Below are 20,308 nucleotides of genomic sequence, written 5' to 3' on the forward strand. Positions count from 1 at the left end.
GTCACTGCCAATTATCATTCTTCTTTGATAAGATTCATGAGTCACTCACGTAAAATGTAGAAGCTTTGATCATTCATTACATTCGTTTGTTTTCATTTCACAATGTTTTCTAGACAATTATTTTTTCTATTTTCAAACTCAAATTTTAAATTCGAGAACTTTCTTAAGAAAAACCAAATGTGTATTACTTGAATCAACTTATCGTTGATGTATTCCAAGTAATTTAGACACATTAGAGAAACCTCTTTTGTCCATATGTTAGGCAAAGTTGAACTATGCTCTAGTTTTTTTTATTTTGGGATAAGTTAAGATTTGATTATGCCTCTTGCACTCAACAAAAATTCTTACCAACCAAATTTGTTAACAACGTACATTTTGCTTAAAGCAAAAATAAATAAATTGTTAGCCTATAAGTAGGTTAATTGTAAGTATCAAGTTTTCAATTGCAATGATAACGTTCTGCCAAGTTATCTACATGTTTCCATCATTTACTATTTTACATGTAGACATAATAATCTTAGTATATGGTAGCGTGAGAGTAAATCAATAAGCTACATCAAACATTGTTAATTTCTATGATTAAAAGATGTGATATTTTTTCTCTCTCTCTCAATTAGACCACAATCAGAAAGCGTTTCACATAGTTGGAACATAAATGATTGCCATGCACTACACCAAATGTTCCTATTTGAAAAAAGCTTTGTTAGTTGGTGGTGCTTTTAAGGACATTATGTGATGCGCTGTGATGTTGTCGAAGAACCCTATTTGATAAGGTTTAGTGGCAGTCCTATAGCTATTTTGTTTAAGCAATAGCAATGTATTTACTTTACATTCAAGCATTGATAAAGTTAATAACAAACTCAGCTGCGTAAACAACTAGTGTCATTCTTACAGTGCTAAAGTTCTACATTCTCCGTGATGAGGAACATTTTGCTTAAAAAATCATGTGTCTCGAGTTTAATAGTGTCAAAAAAGCAACCTAGTGCTTTCACCCTTTACTTTTATTCTCTTCAGTATTTTATTTATGGTCGTGGTTCACATTTTGGTCTAATTATACCTTTAGCCTTTGAGCTTAGCTGTGTTGCCTTTTTCTCTTAGTTTATTCTAAACATATCTCGTGCTTGGTTTCTTATATATAGGGGAAAAAAGCAAGTTGGTTCATTTTGGAGTTGAAGATAAGTGCTTAACAGTATCTTTTGAGAATTATTTTTTAACAAATTAAACTTATGAAATCTCATGAATCCTACTAAATATTAACAAAATAATAAACAGATCCAACATATATGGACCAAAATCATATTTTATCTCCCTGATGTCTTCCTCTTTGTTTACATGTGAAATAAATAAATATATGTGAAGATTAATATGAGAACTTAGATAATGGTTCTCTTATACTCTTTTAGTTCAACTGTAGAGTCTTATGAAAATGCTAAGTATAGTTCAACTTAGATTAATTTGTCTTTTAGCGTTTTAGGTGGAGGTGGATTTAAGTATAGTTTTGTCTTTTAATGTTAGAGAAGAGCTCAACCACTTGAATGGAATTCAAGTTGAAGAATATCCAACACCAAGTTATTTGGTGATCACTTAGGTAAACAATGCTCTGGTGAACACCAATCAAAGGTGATAATTGAGAATTCAAGTTGTTTGATGACAACTAAAATGTTCAATATTCCGGTGAGTACTGATTCAAGTAAGAACACCTAATAAACTTGAAAAAAAATTGCAAGAACTTGAAGTAAAACAAGAACAATGTAGATTATATTGCATGAAAACAATAAAGAATGGAAGGAAAATTGTCAAGGCCCTTGGGTTGGTGTTCAATCGTACTCTTGCAATACACCATGAGGCTTTCCCAAACTTAGTTTACTGAAAATTTAGTAAAACACTTCCATGTTCAAGTCTGAACAAATAAATCTGCTACTGCATTAGAGTTTCCCGTCAAATTTCAGGACTTTCTAATTGGATGAATCATCATTTATAGTTAAAAAAAAAATTCAATGTCATTTAGCAGAGTGGAGAAGTATGGTTAATAGATATAAATTATATCAGCCGTCCAACTGGTGAAGAAAAATCCAGTAATATAACATGAGATGAAACAAAACAAAACAAAACTAAGATAAAAATTACAAGACAATTTCAACAAGTTGAACAAGATGGAAAGGAAATGACTTTAACATTCTTTGCATGTATATAGCTCTTTAAACTGGATTGTTCTTCACCAGGCACTGCAACATGTGCTGTTACTCAAACATTGCAACAAAATTTCACTCTAATTCCTCTTGTCCTTCTGAAGGGCATTGGATTAACTCCAATATATTCAATACCTCAGCCATATCAGGACGGTTTGATGGCACTTGTGAGGCACAAATCAACCCCAATTTCATCACAGGAATCGCTTCCTCCGCAGCAAAATTACCCAATAGCCTCCCATCAACACATTGCTCCACTTTCCCTTCCTCCAATGCACCCCTCACCAATTCACACAGAACCACAACATCATCCTCCATGTACTCCACCGGTCTTTTTCCGGTCACGACCTCGAGAATCAGGATCCCGAAACCGTACACGTCGCATTTCTCGGTTATCTTAACTGTGCGGCAAGCAAACTCAGGCGCCATGTATCCGAGCGCGCTTTGAATCTTGCTGCTCAGAACACAGTGGTCTAACATTGGCAAGAGCTTCACCAAGCCGAAATCTCCGATTTTTGGCTCACCAGAACAATCAATCAGAACATTGGTTGATTTGAGATTGTAGTGGATCATGTTCATCTCGTGCAAATGGGCTAACCCTTTCGCCATGCCGAGGATAATCTTGAACCTTTGTCGCCACGAGAAGACATTTTTGCTGTTATCATCATCATGTAGAAGCTTATGCAAACTTCCTTTCGATAGGTACTCGTAAATGAGTAGCTGCAAGGATGAAGTCCAATAATAACCTTCGAGTGCTACAACATTCTGGTGCCTGATCTTCCCAAGCTTTTTAACTTCCCTCTCAAATTCTTCTTGAGACTTGATCAAACTTGAGACTGTAAGCTTTTTGATTGCAACAGCGTGTCCGTCTCGAAGGAATGTGCGGTAAACAACTCCAAACCCGCCACGTCCTATTTCACTGTCTTTGTTAAGAAGGTTATGGGCTCCATCAGCAAAGTCTGCATCACCAGAAAACATGACAAGCTTGCCGTAGTTTGGATCATTTGCCGGTGAATTACTATAGTCCTCACCAGCAGAGAATGCAAACGGAGCTGCGGAACGCGCCATTGAAGAACGCACACGGACGTTTAGGACAGTAATAGCCACCACACCAATGGCAATAAAAGCAGCTGCTCCAATAGCAATAAGAGCCGATATACTCAGTATGATCTTGTGGCGATGATTGTGCGAGGCAATGCTAGAGTTGGAACCGGAAGAATTGGGATTTAATACAATAGGTTTTGGGTGAACAGATGGGCAGGAGTGGTTGACAACAGAACCACACAACAGTCGGTTACCCGCTACAGAAGAGGAAGAGATGGTATTGAAGAAGCCACCAACTGGTAGCTCACCTTGAAAGTGGTTGTGGGATACATTAAATGATAAAAGATGGGAAAGATTTGTCAGCTCCTTGGGTAAACTTCCAGAGAGTTCATTCCATGAAAAATCTACATGTTGAAGATTGGTTAGGTTTGCAATGGCTGCAGGGATTGAACCAGTAAGCTTGTTGTGAGAAAGAATCCTGCACAATTCAATTGAAAAGCACAAAATTAGAAGGAAAAGAAAATCGGACCCTTTAGAGCATGCTTAGTCAAACAAACTTTTAACTAGACATGTCAATTTCACCATTATCCTTAAAATAAGCAAATATTGTTTTCTAATCTGTCAACACAAATCAGACTAAGTAATTAAGAACAAAGCATGAAATAAGAGCAACTGTGATATTAGAGAGCTTACAAAGATTTTAGAGATAAACACTTCTCAATTTGGGCTGGAATTCTCCCACCTAGGTGGTTCTTTTGTAACCTCAGTTCAATGAGCGAAATTGCTCCGGCTATTTCAGAAGGGATGCTTCCATTAAGTTTGTTACGACTTAAATCAATAATGTATGTTGATTTAAGTTCTCCTAAGCCCACAGGAATAGGACCAGATATATTGTTCGTGGACATATTTAACACTTGCAAACTAATAAGACTACCAATCCCAGATGGGAGTTCACCAGAAAATGCATTGGATGACAAATCCAAAACCTCAATACCATGATAATATGAAGGTGTGGACTTGAGTGAAGGATTGAAGCTGTTCCCAGAAAGAGAGATACTTTGTAAATCCATCCCAAAAATCCATGAAGGAAGAAGGCCTTCTAACTGATTGTGGCTGATATCAAGAGCCAAAAGCATAGTGCAATTCACCATTGAATCAGGCAAGTTTCCTGTGAACTGGTTCCTGGATAAATTTAATCTTTTCAGTGAGTCTAGATTTCCTAATGAATTTGGAACCCAACCAGAAAATCTATTTGCAGAAAGATCCAATGTCTCTAGATCTTTCAACTCTCCAATCCATTCAGGAATGCTTCCTGTGAATGAATTTCCATTCAAACTAAGTGATTTGCATGAAGTGAGTCTTTGCATCGACTGAGGAAGCTCCCCGGAGAGAAAATTGTCACTCAAGTCAAGTGATTTCAGAAGTATGCACCATCCAATATCCTCAGGAACTTTCCCAGTAAAATGATTCTTCTGTAACCTCAACTCCCTCATATCATAAAGATTCTGAATTCCCTCAGGAATCACTCCCTCAAGAAGGTTATTTGACAGATCAAGTGATTGCAATCCCCTCAAAGACCACACCCCAGATGGCAATTCTCCATAAAGTTGATTGGATGAAAAGTTAACAGTTAACAATGTGTTGCAGGAGGTTAAAGAATCAGGAATCTTACCTGTGAGGTTGTTCTTAGCAAAGGAAACTGATCTGAGAGACCCACATTGTTGAAAAAACCCTTCTGGGATTGTCCCAGAGAGATTGTTGTCACTGAAATCCACAACTTGCAGATTCCAAAGGTGAGGGAGATCAGGGTTTATAGGCCCTGTGAAGTTGTTACCAGAAAGTGAGAGAATTTGAAGGGACTGCAAATTCAAGAGGCCTCTATCAACATGCCCAGAAAGAGAGAACCCATCAAGGATAAGAGAAGAGACCCTGTTGGTGGAAGGATCACATTTCACACCTTCCCAGTTGCAGGGACTGTAATCATCCTCATTCCATGAAGAGAGTCTGTGATTTGGGTCTTGTAAACCAGCTTTGAACACAATCAACCCCAATACATCATCACTGAAACCAGGGCCACCAGAGAACACTGGTAGCAGAACTTGAACAAAAACAATCAGAAACAACAATAGATGTATGCATTTGCTGAATTGCATCATCATCTTCTTCACAAAGTGATGTATCTAGAATTGAGGGTACTGTTCAAACATCAAAAGCAACAACTCCTCCTCATGATTTTCAACAAAGCTATGTCTTTCACCAAGAACATTATCAGTTGCTTGCATAAATCAGAAAAGGGTTGGTAGGGGAAGTTTCTACTCAGCAAAAGGACACAGAATGAAGACTGAAGTGTGGATATCAACAAAATGAAAAAGAGTAGAAAGAAACAAAATGGGAAAGAAGAAAAGAAGGATTAGATATAAACCATGTGAGTATGAAAAGAAGAAAAAGAAAACAAAGTAAAGTAACTCCAAGAAAATCACTTTTGGACTTTTTGCTGTTTCAGAATTTCAAAAACCCCTCCATTCAAGAAGAACACACTAACTCAAAGATGAACAAGTTCCCACTTGGTATACTGAAAATCTATAACAGTTGGAAGAGCAAACATTTGATCTTTTTGAACTCTGTTGTGAAGTGAAAAAGAAGAAAAAAAAAATGAATTTTGATATTGAATGCTCCCAGGGAAGGTGGAGAAAGTGACGCAGGGAGTGAAGAGGTTAATAAAGAGTAGTGGAAGAAGAACCCTTGGGGATGGAGAAGGCATTAATGTGGAGTGAAGAAGGGTGAAAAGTGTGGTGGGAGAGAGAGACTGAGAGAGAGTAAAGCATAATAAATAATTACTATTCTCTAGTGATTCTATTATTATTATTCCATCCAAGTAGTCTTCTATGCCTTCTGGTTAGTGTCAGAGTGAGTAAAGTGAAGCATTTAAAGCTTCTAACGTCAAAGGTAGAGAGAAGGAGAGTATATGTTGTGGAACTGCCATGTGTTAGTAGCAGACAAGCTTTCCTAATTCCTATGATGTTTGTGAGGCTGTATTATACTCCCCTTCAATGTAAGAAATAAGAACTACTCAATCCCTCCTCCGTTCGAAAATGTTGTGGTTTTAGCTTTTCATATTTCATTCCTATTTAAATGTTCGTTTTGAATTTTTTTTTATTCTTATTTAACTGTGTACTTAGCATTTTAAAAGAGTATTAAATGATATTTTTACAACAAATGTCTTTGTCAGTACAATAAATGAGGAGAGATAACACATACTTTAAATGATAAAATAGAAAAATAATCCCTACTTTTTCTAAAAATCAACAAAATTAATCACACCCTTAATATCTGTGCCTCAACTCAAAGTAATAGGAACGAAGAGAGTATATTTTAAAATAATTGTTGTGTTAGAAATTTAAGTTTATTTGTCACATTTTCTTCCATATATATTCTCATTTAGTATTGTAATTCTCACCTACCACTCAATTCTCATTAATCACAATTTTTACTAATACCTTAACTCTATATAACTCAACTTTGTGTTTTAGTCAAATATTCTCATACTACCTTTGTTCCTATTTAAATCTTCAGATAAAAAAGAAACACACCTATTAAGGAGTACAATTAATATTGTTAATTTTCAGTAAGGATTATTGTTTTCCTTGTTCTTATTGGTAATTTATGAAGAGATACTACTTCTATCTATATTTAAACCTCAAATATAATTCTATCTTACAATTTAAATAAATTTAATTCTACTAAACATTATAGAATAAAACTGAAGTTTTTCTTCTATTTATTTGTCCTTAAAAATATATTTTCTTGATCATACTTTTCTAATTAATGTTAGAAACTAGCACTATTTCTAAGTCAAAAACAGTTTGATAAAAGGACCGGTGAGAGAGATGTCCCTTGTTGAAGCAAGCGACGTGGATGCATAATTTGGTTGGTTCTTTCTTGTTCTTTTTAAACACATCCTTGTCTGTCTCCTTTGATTATAAATTCTTCCCACGAGGAATCAATGTGCTTTCATAATAACACTGAATTTTTAAAAGTATCGAATTAATTCACGCTTCTCTATTTTTTTCCAATATCTTATTTTCACACTATATTTCTTTTTTTATACATCGGAAAGCTAAATTGTACCCGCCAGGAATCAATCTCTGGACCAACTCATATGTCCCTCAACTCCTACCACTTGAGTTATTTTTACTTAATTCTCTAAGATTATGAAAAGTATCTTAAAATTAATTTGCACCAATAAACTTGTAGTTCTTTTTAATAATTTTCTTAAATTATTCTCATTGAAAGTTATCTCTCCGTATTAATATTTCACTATCTCTAAATGATAATGATCTTGAAAATAAAGCAAAATCTAGAGTGGAAAACAAGTGTTTATAAATGGTAAAGTAACCCTCAACTCTTAAGCTAGTTTTTTGGTTGAGTTAGACCTCCCTAATTCTAATATGCTATCAGAGTCTATCATAGATTCATTTGTTGTGGAGACTTTCGATATTTGAGACCTGTTAATGTTCATTCCACGCTCTAGATGTCCAGCCCTGAGCGTGAGGGAGTGTGTTGGAAGTCTCACATTGACTAGAGATATGACCAAACAAGTGTTTAGATATGACCCTCACCTCTTGAGCTAGATTTTAGGTTGAGTTAGGCCTGCATAATTCTAATAGAAGGGAGTATCATACTCCCATTGTTCCTTATTATAAGAAAATTGGAGGTGCACCTTAATCTTTTTTATAAGAACCAACTTGGAGTTTGTAGTGCATTAATTATTTTTTTGCTAAAAAAACCTCATTTAATTGAATTTTTCCTCTCTTTCCACTATGCACCTTGCTAATGATAAATACTCCCTCGATCCATTCCAAACCTATTGTTGTTTTAACTTTTGTGTGTTTTTTCAAAACTATTATTGTTTTACAAATTCAAAGCATTTTATCTTATTCTCTTTCATTCATGCCCTCATTAAATATTGTATCTCCCAACTAACACATTTTATTTTCACCAATCACAATTCTCACCAATTAGTTGACTAATGATTTTTATTCTCTCGTTTTCATATAACTCATAGGTGTTCCAGTCAAATTATAACATCAATTAATAAGCTCTTAAACTTTGTGCATAACCTTAAACTGCAATAGTCTTGGGACAGAGGGAGTACAAATTAAGAAAAGTTGGTTGAAATAATTTTGGAAAGTTGCTATAAATTTGGAACAAACTTAATGTTACAACTACATTCCTTAAGAAGCGTGAAATAGTGGTTTAATTCTTATAAAAAGAAACAGATGGAGTATAAGATTGAAAATGAGTTTAATATATATATATATATATATATATATATATATAATGAAAATTTACCATGTCTCTTCGGGGACATCCGATAAAAATGAAACTTCACCATATTCTTGTCTAAAATATACCTTTTATCTCACTCCATTTAAATTTTGCGACCAAATATCAAAATTTCTCTCAAAATTGTTGGATAATGCATACACCCTCCGGTCACTATTATAAGCAAAAAACAAGTTCTTAAATTCATTCAATAAATACATCATTTATTCAATGAATCTAAAATGTTTTTTTTCTTATAATAATGACCAGAGGGTGTAATAGATATAGAATCAGTGACATATTTTATCAAGGGTTGATTTTCGTCACAAAACTCGTCACTAAAAATATGCCTACTTTAGCAACAACTTTTTTCATCTCAAAATCGTCACTAATACATGCAAAATTTAATAAGTACTTTTAATATTATTGACGGGTTTAGAGATGAAAATATAAATCATTGCTAAAATAGACAAATTCAAATTAGTGACGACTTTTGCGACATAAAACATTCATTTATAAAATCTGTTACTTATTATCCTTATTATTTGAATTTTTTTGACAGATTCTAATATTTTATCGCAAAAATTGAAAGAGGGTATTATGAAGTATATATTTTAGATAAAAATATGGTGAAATGTCATTTTGACAAACCTTTGAACGGTAAATATATTTTACCATGTTTTAAATTGGCTTGAAATAAATAAAATCCTAAAGAACTAAATGTTTAGATGCTAGAAAAGAATAATTTGGTCTTTTTGAGGTTTTAATACAATAGTGTAATTAGTCATACATTAAAGGAATTTCCAAAACTCTTCTTCAAAACTTGTTTCCTTTAAAGAATTCATAAGTTAACACTAATTTATTAAAGTTAAATAAAAATGATAAGAGAGAACGAAAAATAATATATAGTAAATCGGAAATGTTAATTGTTACGACATATTTCTAGACAAAACGCACGGAAGCATCATTAACCATCTGATTATCTTTAACCATTCAATTACGTAGGTCCATTCCCTAGTTTATCTCCAAAGAAGAATAATAACTATTCTTGCAATTTTTCAAAAATTATATCCTAGCATATACCACAACTAATAGTAAATTTGTATAAATTCACTCTCAATTACATTAAAAAATTACTCTTAATTAATATCAGCGATATGCTATTTCTCAACGTTTTTAGTATTTTTATAACACATTTTATGACCGGTCACTTTCCATTATTATAATCACCGCGGGCGAAGGAATTAACTGTCATTATTATTATTATTATTATTATTATTATTATTGTTGTTGTTGGATAGTTTGTATAAAAATAACATTTTATTTTCGTTCGAGGTTTATGACAAATATTGAATCAAATAAAAAGAATAAAAAATGCGATCATATCAGCACTAATGCACCGGACTCCGTCAGAACTATGCAATCAAGTGTGATGTAAAATAGTAAAAAAAAAAAGGATCCCAACCTCAATCATTACTTTTAAGTTTTAATCCTCAAAGCTTTATTCTCAAGGCTTATCTCAGCCTGATGTCAGAATATCTTTACAGTTATATCACCTCCATTCCTTTCCTCCCTCAACAACTCCATTACAAATTTAATTAAGCATGCATGCAAAGAGGCTAGTTTTAGGTTACCATAAATATCAGATCACATTAACACATATGATGCATAGATTGGTGAAACATATTTGTCAATCTTAGAGTACAGAAGTAGCTAATTGACGTCTCAATCGACCAATTGAGGAAAAATTGTAACCAAGAAGTCAAGGCAAACCACCAAAGTCAGCCACCTTCTTTTCGGCCATCTTTGTTTTGTAATGCTTGTTTTCAAGCTTCCAAGGTTAAAAGTTCAAACACCCTCCGCGTTCTTGTTTATGAGTCCAAACTCCAAGTTGTTTTGTTCGTTCCAAGTCTTTAAGCCTTTGCTTTAATTTGACTTTGTTCACCCAAATATTGCATAACATTTATGTTAATGAGGAGTGTCACCAACTTATTTTTTTGTAACACAATGTCTAGTTGGCATCCTATTGAGACATTAAAAGATCCTAATTAACCCTTTCTAGCATATTTATTTACCCTACTTAAAAAAAAACATATCAGTTGACTATTTAAAAATAAACCATGTGAAGTGTGTTAGTAAGTATGTTTAAATGAATTAAGAAAAATATTTAAATGCGAGCTTAGATATCTGTTGAGTTAACATGAAAATATATTCATTCTAATCCATAAAAATACTTATATTCACTTTTTACTTTAAAGTATACTCTCCAGTCACTATTTTAAGTAAAAAAAATAAGTTTTAAAATTCATTCAATAAATCATGTATGCATACATCATTTACTCTATAAATCTAAAATGTTGTGTTTTACTTATAATAAATAGTAACCAGATGGTGTAAGTGCTAACAGACTCCAACATATATTCAAATATACATTAAATTTTTTTTGGCTTTGGAATAATTTTAGTGCTAATAATAAGTGACTGCTTTCACTATTTGCCTTAGAAGGCAAGAAAACATGAAGACTTAATGAAGAACTACGCCTACGGCATTCCATCCTTTTATGGTTTCCACGCCTGAAGCTTCCTCTGTAACCGTGCTTGTTGAAGGTTGATTACAGACAATCAAGTTCTCACTAACATGCTTGTGATTTTTAAAGTGTTTTCCATTTTTTATTTTTATTTTTGTTTTTAATTTGGAATTGCTGTATTTTGTTTTTCAGTGGCGCAAATGGCGCAGAATCCTAGTGAAGCTTGCATCATTCTCTCTCTGCCTGAAAAAATGAAAATAAAGACACACAATAGTTTTCTAATTTTTTTGTGCTGATCCATGAATAGCTTTAAGAAAACATATGGTTAGGCCCATACAATAGTTTTTTTTGTTACCTCATCATACTTCCAGTGTCTCAATCATTTGGACCAAGAAAAGTGCCATATTTGCCTTTACAGCCCCATAAGTAACATATAGAGCTATGGGAATTTCTTTTGCCATCCCTCCTTTACCACTAAAATTTGATTTCGGAAATTAATTTTCAATGATAAATGTGTTTTGAAAACTAATTTCCACAATAAAAGAGTGATGTGTGAGTAGAAAAAATGATGTTAAAGTATTATAGTTTTGATATGTACACACATCCACCTCTTTTTTATATATATTCTCTCTCATTTAAATCACCTATCAATCTTTATTTTCTCGCTCTTTTCTTTCTATTTATCTCTTCTGCCACCTCTCCACACCTAAAAAATGAGGTGTGAAGGTATATTTATTCATAGTATTAAATTCTTTATGACTAAACAGTTAAAAATTTCAACTTTTTCACCCACAATTTTCTAATAAAAAATAAAGTAAAGCATATTATATGTTTTTTTACATCGAAAAGATAAATTACACCTATCAGGGATTGAACCCTGGACCTCCTTCACCCAACCATCCATCCAATATGTCCCCTAACTCTTACTACTTGAGTTATCATTTAGGGACAAAACATATCATATGTGAGCATGTGCATTCTACCCACTTTACAAATGTTAATTCTATCCAGGGGCAGACCTAGCATATATTCAGGGGGGGTTCAGATGAACCCCTTGGAAAAAAAAACTTGTACTTAACCCTCATATAATATATTTTTTTGAATCTCTTGAAAATTTTAAATTATACTAGTAGATCAGATTTTGCACTTATTTGGACCAAAGACCCACCTATTTCTATTTGCACCAAAAAAACTCTGGGCCAAGAATGAGAAAGCTGTTATTTTAATTATATTTTTACCGATATGCTCATTTGAAAAATTTGAATTCTTGACTCCGGATCCTAGATCCGCCACTGATTCTATCGTAAGTAACCTACGTGGCGAAGCAGTCAAAGTTTGAAGTTTCTTTGAACTTGGTCTGATTAAGGGAATGTCCATCAAGAACAACATTGTCCTCTGGGAATAGTCGTTTCCATCGCCTTCGCTAGCTGCCCACTTGCCCCTGCCTAATAGACAATATATCAACATTTAACTTTGTGTTAATTTGTGATTGGGCCACCTAGATTTTTTTTCCTTAATCTAATTCAGGTATTCTCCCACGTGTTAGGAACCCTCAAATAAAAATTTGTTATATTTCTTTGTGCTAAAATTTTATATCTATCTCTCCTTTCACATGTATGCATTATAAAAAATTATAGGGGAGGCTCTTTACATTTTTATTAATAGAGGGATAAGCACAACATTTTAACATGAAAGAACATGAATTTTTTTTTCAGAAAAGACAATCCTAATAAAGTCTGGGACATTTACATAGGTTCTCTTGTAAAAGAATCGAGTATAAAATAACAATAATTATTTATTCACACCTCAAAATGAGGTGGAATGAGGTGGAGGAAGAGAGAGATAGAAATAAAAGAAAAAGTAAGAGTGAGAAAATATAAAATGTGATAGATGATAAAAGGAGAGAGATAGAAATAAAAAGAGGTGGAAATGAAGTGTATAAAAACAGATGTGTGTATATATCATTACCCATAAAATAAGGAAATCAGACATGTACCTTCAATCAAATGCTAGTTAATACCTAGAGTTTTTTTTTTTTTAAATGGAATAATACCTAGAGTTTAGTCCCGATCAATGAGCAGTGACAAAAATTTATTTGCGGTGGAACTCCTTAGCATTTCAATATGAATAAATGTCCTAGGAATAATTGTATTTCCATATCTATTATTTTAGGTGTGGAGAGGTGGAAGAGGAGAGATATGAAAAAATGAGAAAGAAAATATAAATGTAATTGATGATTTGATTGATAAAGAAGAGAAAAAAATGTAGAAAATGAAGGTGGAAAGGGGGTGAAAGTGTGTATGTATCATAACTCAATAACTCAATGTATCAAGTAGGCATCATGTTTGAAAATCATTTTAAATTCAACCAGCATGTTTTTCTGAATGTTCAGCAGACCAATTCAAACAATAATACAAGAGAATACCGCGTGAATCGTGATCAGAATCAAACTACTAGTTCTTAAACATAGAAAACAATTGAAGTGCAACTCATGCATTGTCTTCTTTGTAGACTTGTTCATGGAGCTTCACTACCACCTCCACATTCTCTCCACAACCCTGCTACTGTTTATGTTTCCTCATTCACTAAACTCCCAACAAATATACCTCAATAGTTCTGTCTATGACTGCACTAACAACCCTTCTGCACCAAAAGGGTACCTTTGCAATGGCCTTAAAAAATCATGCACTTCCTTCTTGGTTTTCACTTCAAAACCTCCCTATGATAACCCTGTAAGCATAGCTTACCTTCTTGGCTCTGAAGCATCCACTATAGCCTCAATGAACAATATCTCAATGAATGACAAAATCCCTTCCAACAAATCAGTCATTGTTCCTGTTTTCTGCTCATGTTCTGGGAACATCTACCAGCACAGCACACCTTACACTGTGGTCAAGAATGACACCTACTACATGCTTGTGAAAACGACTTACCAAGGCCTCACCACATGCCAGGCCATGATGGGTCAGAATTACTATGCTGCAGTGAGCATTGCAGTTGGTGCAGAGCTCACAGTTCCAGTGCTGTGTGCTTGCCCCACTTCAAACCTCACAACAAAAGGGGTCAGCTTCTTGCTGGTTCACATGGTTAGGGATGGTGAAACGGTTAAGTCCATAGGAGAGGCTTATGGTGTTGATGAACAAAGTATGGGAGAGGCTAATGGGTTGCCAGTGGTGCCATCAAGTGCAAACAATAGTGTGATCCTCAATGCCTTGACACCTATATTAGTGCCTCTGAGAGGCCAGAGTTGCAAGGAGAACCCAGATAAATTCTATTGTAAATGTTCCCAGGCGCTGCATGATGGAAGCTCCAAGGAGCTCTTCTGTGATGAATCAGATGGTCAAAAATTCCCTGCCAAGTTGGTTGTTTCATTAGGTAATTTTCTCAAAAGAATATCATATGTCCTAGATGGTGTCTCATTTCCTATCCCAGCAAATGAGATTGTGATAAGTCAATTAAAAATTACACGGATATAATATTTATAATTTTATATAAGTGATTTTTAATTGACATGACACAATATCATTAATGAGATAAAAAATGAAACATCATTTAGGGACAAACAATCTTGATCTAATTTTCTCACTAGCTACTTTAAAATGAGGGGTTCCATCATATAAAAGTGATGAGTTATAGATTTTTATTAAAAAATCAATTTAAAATTTATAGCATGTTTGGACCAACTTCTTCTTTTCCAAAATCAATTCTAAGCTACTCATACTCACACATGAGCTTCCCTCAAGAGATGATTTTAGTTTCAGAATCAGTTATAAAAGGTTTATCAAACACAAACAACTTCTGAATTTCCTATTTATGTGCATGCATATAATTACAATTTTGATTCTTAATTTTCTAATCAATCATAAGAAACTCTTCACATGAACTTCTAGTTTTAGAGGCCAATTTGTCACCCTCTCCAAGAAGAATAAAACAAATAGTTTTATTGAAGTTTTGGTTTTTGATTTTTGGCATAACGTATGTAGTTTATATGTGGTACACCTAATGAGATAAGGCTTGATTGTTGTGTGCTGAGTGCAAGCAATGTTATAAGAGTAAAAATGAATTAATAGTGATGACACCCCAAGGTTAAATTTTCACTTAAATAAACAAATTACTTTAAAGTTAATACTTGTTGTTTGTTAAACTTTCACTTAAATAAACAAAGTACTTTAAAGTTACTATACTTGTTATTTGTTAATGAACATAGGGATATGTTTCTTACATGTTCATCATGGAAGTATGGCACTTTAGTGCATGTTCTGTGAGTAGTGGTGCCGAAATTGATTTTAGGGAAAGATAAGTTGATCTAAACATTTAATTTGAAAACTTTGTGTATTTGCAGGTGTTGGAATTGGTGCAGGCTTTCTGTGTTTGTTTCTTTCAGGCTACAAGTTATATCAATGCATACAGAAAAAGAGAAAGTGTGTTCATAAGGAAAAGCTATTCAGGCAAAACGGTGGCTACTTGTTACAAGAGAAGTTTTCATTATATGGAAATGGAGAAAAGGCAAAGCTTTTCACAGCAGAGGAGCTGCAAAGAGCAACAGATAACTACAACCGTAGCAGGTTTCTTGGTCAAGGTGGCTATGGCATGGTGTACAAAGGAATGCTACCAGATGGAACCATAGTTGCAGTTAAAAGGTCAAAAGAGATAGAAAGAAACCAGATAGATAGTTTTGTCAATGAAGTGGTCATTTTATCACAAATCAACCACAGGAACATTGTCAAACTCTTAGGTTGTTGTCTTGAGACAGAAACTCCATTACTAGTCTATGAATTCATCCCCAATGGAACTCTTTCCCAACATATCCATAGCTCATCATCACTTCCCTGGGAAAGTCGCCTTCGAATTGCATGTGAGGTTGCTGGAGCATTAGCATATATGCATTTTTCAGCTTCTATTCCCATCTTCCACAGTCAAACCCACCAACATACTCTTGGATTCTAACTTCTGTGCCAAAGTTTCTGATTTTGGGACATCAAAATCAGTTCCACAAGATAAAACTCACTTAACCACAAATGTGAAAGGAACTTTTGGGTACATAGACCCTGAATATTTCCAAACATGTCAATTTACTGATAAAAGTGATGTGTATAGTTTCGGGGTTGTGCTTGTAGAGCTTATAACTGGGAAAAAGCCCATTTCAATATTCTTCTTGTATGAAGATGAGGGTCAGAATCTGGTTGGTGAGTTCATTTCTCTGATGAAGGAGGACCAGCTTTCTCAGATTTTAGATGCCAGAGTGGTGAAGGAAGCAAGGACAGATGACATTCTTGCCATTGCAAGTCTTGCAAGGAGATGCTTGAGACTGAATGGGAAGAAAAGACCAACAATGAAAGAGGTTTCAGCAGAACTAGAAGCATTGAGAAAGGTACAAAATACCTTACAAATCAACCATGATCATGAGTCACCAGGTGATGGTCAATCAACTAAGTACACAAATAGTGACACAGAATCCAGAGAGGAAAGCATCTCGTTATCCTTACAACTAGAATCCACATCCTTCGAACTTCTAAGTACATGTTAGGAAATGATTCGAAAGACAATGAATCTAAGAAGGAGCTTCTGTGAGTAAACTTTGAGTGTCAGAGTTGATTTTAAGGGGAAAATAAGTTGATCTAAATGTGCTATAAAACACCAAATTGCCTATATCATTAGTTTTTTTTTTGACAGAGCCTATATTATTAGTTAATTATGCCTTGTGTTTCATTTTCAGCATATACATGAATGTGTACCCAAAAGATAGCTAAGAATAGTGATAACATACCCCAAGAATATAAGTTGAATTTGGCTATCATAACACAAAATTGACATCAACATGTTTTTTTAATGTGTAAATTACACTCCACTATCTTGAGATTTCTCAATATGATACTAAACTTCTAACTTACTCAAATATTATCCTTCACCTCATTTATATCAAATAGCACTACTAAAAAATAATAATTTTGAGATGGAAATTTATGACTAATATAAATATGTAGCTTCATACCAAAAAAAAAAGTATCAAGCAATTATACCAACAAATTTAGCTGCGATTTCTTTTCAAAATATCATAAATTATTTTTTAATGTTTAATATCAAATTTAGTGACATAATTTTCCGTCACTAAAATATTCATTTAATCAATATTTTAACTACTCATTTAGTTATCAAATTGGTGATAAAATTTTCTCTAACTAAATATGCTCATCATCAGTATCACTAAACCTGACCAAAAGAATATAAAATAAAAATTAGAACTAGTTTTTATATAATAGCATTGTAAATGCTAGATTCTTAGTTATTAGTTCTTAGCATTATTCACGTGGGCTCGTATTGCCACATGTGCTTAAGCAACTATTTGTAGATTTTGCTCCAACCATGAGTTCTTAGTTCTTTGTTTTTAGCACTATTCTTCTAGTCATACAATACCATTATAATAGTAATGTTTTTTATTTTCATATAATTTTGATTTAAATTTAAATGTTAATTCAATACTTAAATTAAATCAATTGATGAATGAGAGATAAATTCATTCCAATGCAAGGTTTTTAGTTCTTATTTTTTAGTTAAGCACTAAGAACTGAGTTTTTAACCACTGTAGAGGATGATGTAACGCCCCGAATTTCGGGTGTCACTTTAGTAACCTATTAAAGTAAATATGCAATGTTTTCCAAAATGATACATAAATACGAGTATATTTTTTTTCTTTTCAAATGTATTTCCAAAACATGTCATGCATACTCCCAACTACAAAACCTAACCAATAGAAACAACTCAACAAAAACCTATTATGCAATGACACCATGAATACGACATACTCCCTACGATCTCCACATCGGGGAACCGCAGGAAAGCAATGCATCGGAACCTACCCGAAACCTCAAATATAAATTCCTAAAATCTTTATGCAAGCTTAAACCAATAATGGTTAGCTCTCTAACTCAAGGCCCTAACTCTACACCCGACTCTATTCTTCAAGTCTTCCACAGTTCTTCAAGTTCTCCTCTCCGACTCGTACGAAGGTCAAGTTCCATCGAAGATTCTCCATCGCCTAATAGCGTTAAGCGCCCAAACAACAAGTAGAAAATAGAAAGGGTTAACTCCATACAACTACCATATATAAAAGAGAAAAGCATGTTATTCAAATCTAATAAATGTCATGGTAAGTAAGCTACCAATTTAATTCAGGATAGATGACACCGTATATCTACCAACATGAAATCAAATCATATATCAGCATATCAGCAAAATCAACGATATGGTTTTAACTCAGATATCAACAACTTAACAACATATATTTACTCAGGTATCCACCACTGAACCTCCTAGGATTAAATCAGATAACCATAAAATCAACAATATAACATCAAATCAGATATCAATAACCTCAACAATACAACATCAAATCAGATATCGACAACCTCAGCAATATAACATCAAATCAGATATCAATAACCTCAACAATATAACATCAATGAATAGCGTCTCGAAAGACGGGACAATGATAGGACACACCTCCTCATCGCCACTTATAACGTCATACATGACGGGACAATCATAGGACACACCTCCTGATCGCCACTTAGCGTCTCACAAGACGGGACAATCATAGGACACACCTCCTGATCGTCACTTAGCGTCTCACAAGACGGGACAATGATAGGACACACCTCTTCATCGCCACTTAGCGTCTCACAAGACGGGACAATCACGCGGGACAAGCCCACCTCATCGCCACTTATTACGCCACACAAGGCGGGACAACCGGGTGAACACAATCACCTGACCGCCGCATATACGTCACGCAAGACGGGACAACCAGGTGAACACAATCACCTGACCGCCACTTACACGTCACACAAGACGAGACAACCAGGTGAACACAATCACCTGACCGCCACTTATACGTCACACAAGACGGGACAACCAGGTGAACACAATCACCTGACCGCCACTCATACGTCACACAAGACGGGACAATCGGGTGGACACAACCACCGCATTGCCGCTTATCGCCACGCAAGGCAGGACAACCAGGTGAACACAATCACCTGAACGCCACTTAATAACGCCACGAAGGCCACACAGTACAATCCAACAACGCATATGCACAGATATATATATATCAACAATTTCAAATCCAACAATCAAGGCAGAGTAACCCTATGTTACTCTTAATATCAACAAGCATACGTCAACTCAATTCCATATTCAGCACAAACACATCAAACTCTATTGAGCGATGAATCAATAATTCAGTGTTGGAAAGCATAACCCTGTCATATCAACTAGAAAGCAGTAATGACAGAAACCAGTAAACGGCCGAAGCCTCTCAGAAAACGGAGACACACGTCTCAATAAGTTCACTCGGCCGAAGCCTTCAGAAAACATTTAGCACAAGCCTCAGAAACATTCAACATAAGCAAGCATACAACATTGCAAATATTTCAATCACTTGCCAATCAAATTAAACACCTTTGTCTCAAACGCATGCAGTGCGATAAAAGCATGCAGTGCGATAAAAGCATGCAAGACTCAAAGACGCGCTAAAACTGAGTTACCCTTACCTTAGCCAATTTCTCCATCCAAACTCAACATCCCATTCCAATCCAAAATAAAGCTCCCGAACCCAGCAAGTTCCCCGGGCGTCCTCCTCAGTGGTGAAACCTCACCAATTGCTCCAAAGTCTCTTTCCTCAGCTCAACTCGTTCCAAACCTTAAGCAAAGTATCATTGCTTAGTCGCTGAGAAACAAAACAACTAATAACACTGTCAAAAACCGAAAAGAAGCTTTCGAAGCTCTAGAGTTCGACATTTAGGCACGAATGGACAATAAGACATGTTTTCGCTAAAATGCGCATAACTCGAGCTACAGAACTCAGAATGGAACGAAACCAACGCCAAAATTTCGACAATTGAAAGAGCTACGCAATGACTTAGGTCATACAGACCCAAAAATTATTTTTGGATACAGTACCCTATCACACAAGTTTCGGCCAGTCACAAAAATAGGGTTTCCGAACTTTTTCTTCGATCTAAATCAATTCCTAGGTATTCTTAGGCGATATCTAGGCCAGGGAAACTCTCAGAAAAATCATCGGATCGAAAACTAGATGAGGGGTATTTTGGTCAAGATTTTTAGCTCGGAAACTCAAAATCGGAATTTTGAAAAAAAAAATTTGATGAGCGTGATCCTAACGACATTTATAACAACTAATCCGACTGACTCTAAGCTCAGA

At 34.6% G+C, this 20,308-nt stretch overlaps 1 protein-coding gene and 1 pseudogene across 1 annotated transcript; one reads left to right on the forward strand and one right to left on the reverse strand.

Annotated features, from left to right (window-relative positions):
• Positions 1-2,058: 2,058 nt before the first annotated feature.
• On the reverse strand, positions 2,059-6,157 carry LOC130728083 (leucine-rich repeat receptor-like protein kinase PXC2). The gene is made up of 2 exons (XM_057579423.1): positions 3,927-6,157; positions 2,059-3,711 (listed from the first exon to the last, which is right to left on the reverse strand). The coding sequence occupies exons 1-2, from the start codon at positions 5,390-5,392 to the stop codon at positions 2,265-2,267; spliced, it is 2,913 nt and encodes a 970-aa protein (XP_057435406.1). The 5' UTR covers positions 5,393-6,157; the 3' UTR covers positions 2,059-2,264.
• A 7,416-nt stretch (positions 6,158-13,573) lies between these two features.
• LOC130732275 (wall-associated receptor kinase-like 2) lies at positions 13,574-16,726 on the forward strand (annotated as a pseudogene).
• Positions 16,727-20,308: the final 3,582 nt, after the last annotated feature.

Source organism: Lotus japonicus, chromosome 1 (genome assembly GCF_012489685.1).
Source record: "Lotus japonicus ecotype B-129 chromosome 1, LjGifu_v1.2".
NCBI lineage: Eukaryota > Viridiplantae > Streptophyta > Magnoliopsida > Fabales > Fabaceae > Lotus > Lotus japonicus.

Excerpts from the sequence above, each read along its gene's own strand:
- LOC130728083 (XM_057579423.1), bottom strand. The coding sequence starts at position 5,392 with ATGATGATGCAATTCAGCAAATGCATACATCTATTGTTGTTTCTGATT. Across the intron at positions 3,712-3,926 it reads TGTTTATCTCTAAAATCTTT|GATTCTTTCTCACAACAAGC; the intron begins GTAAGCTCTCTA and ends TGAATTGTGCAG.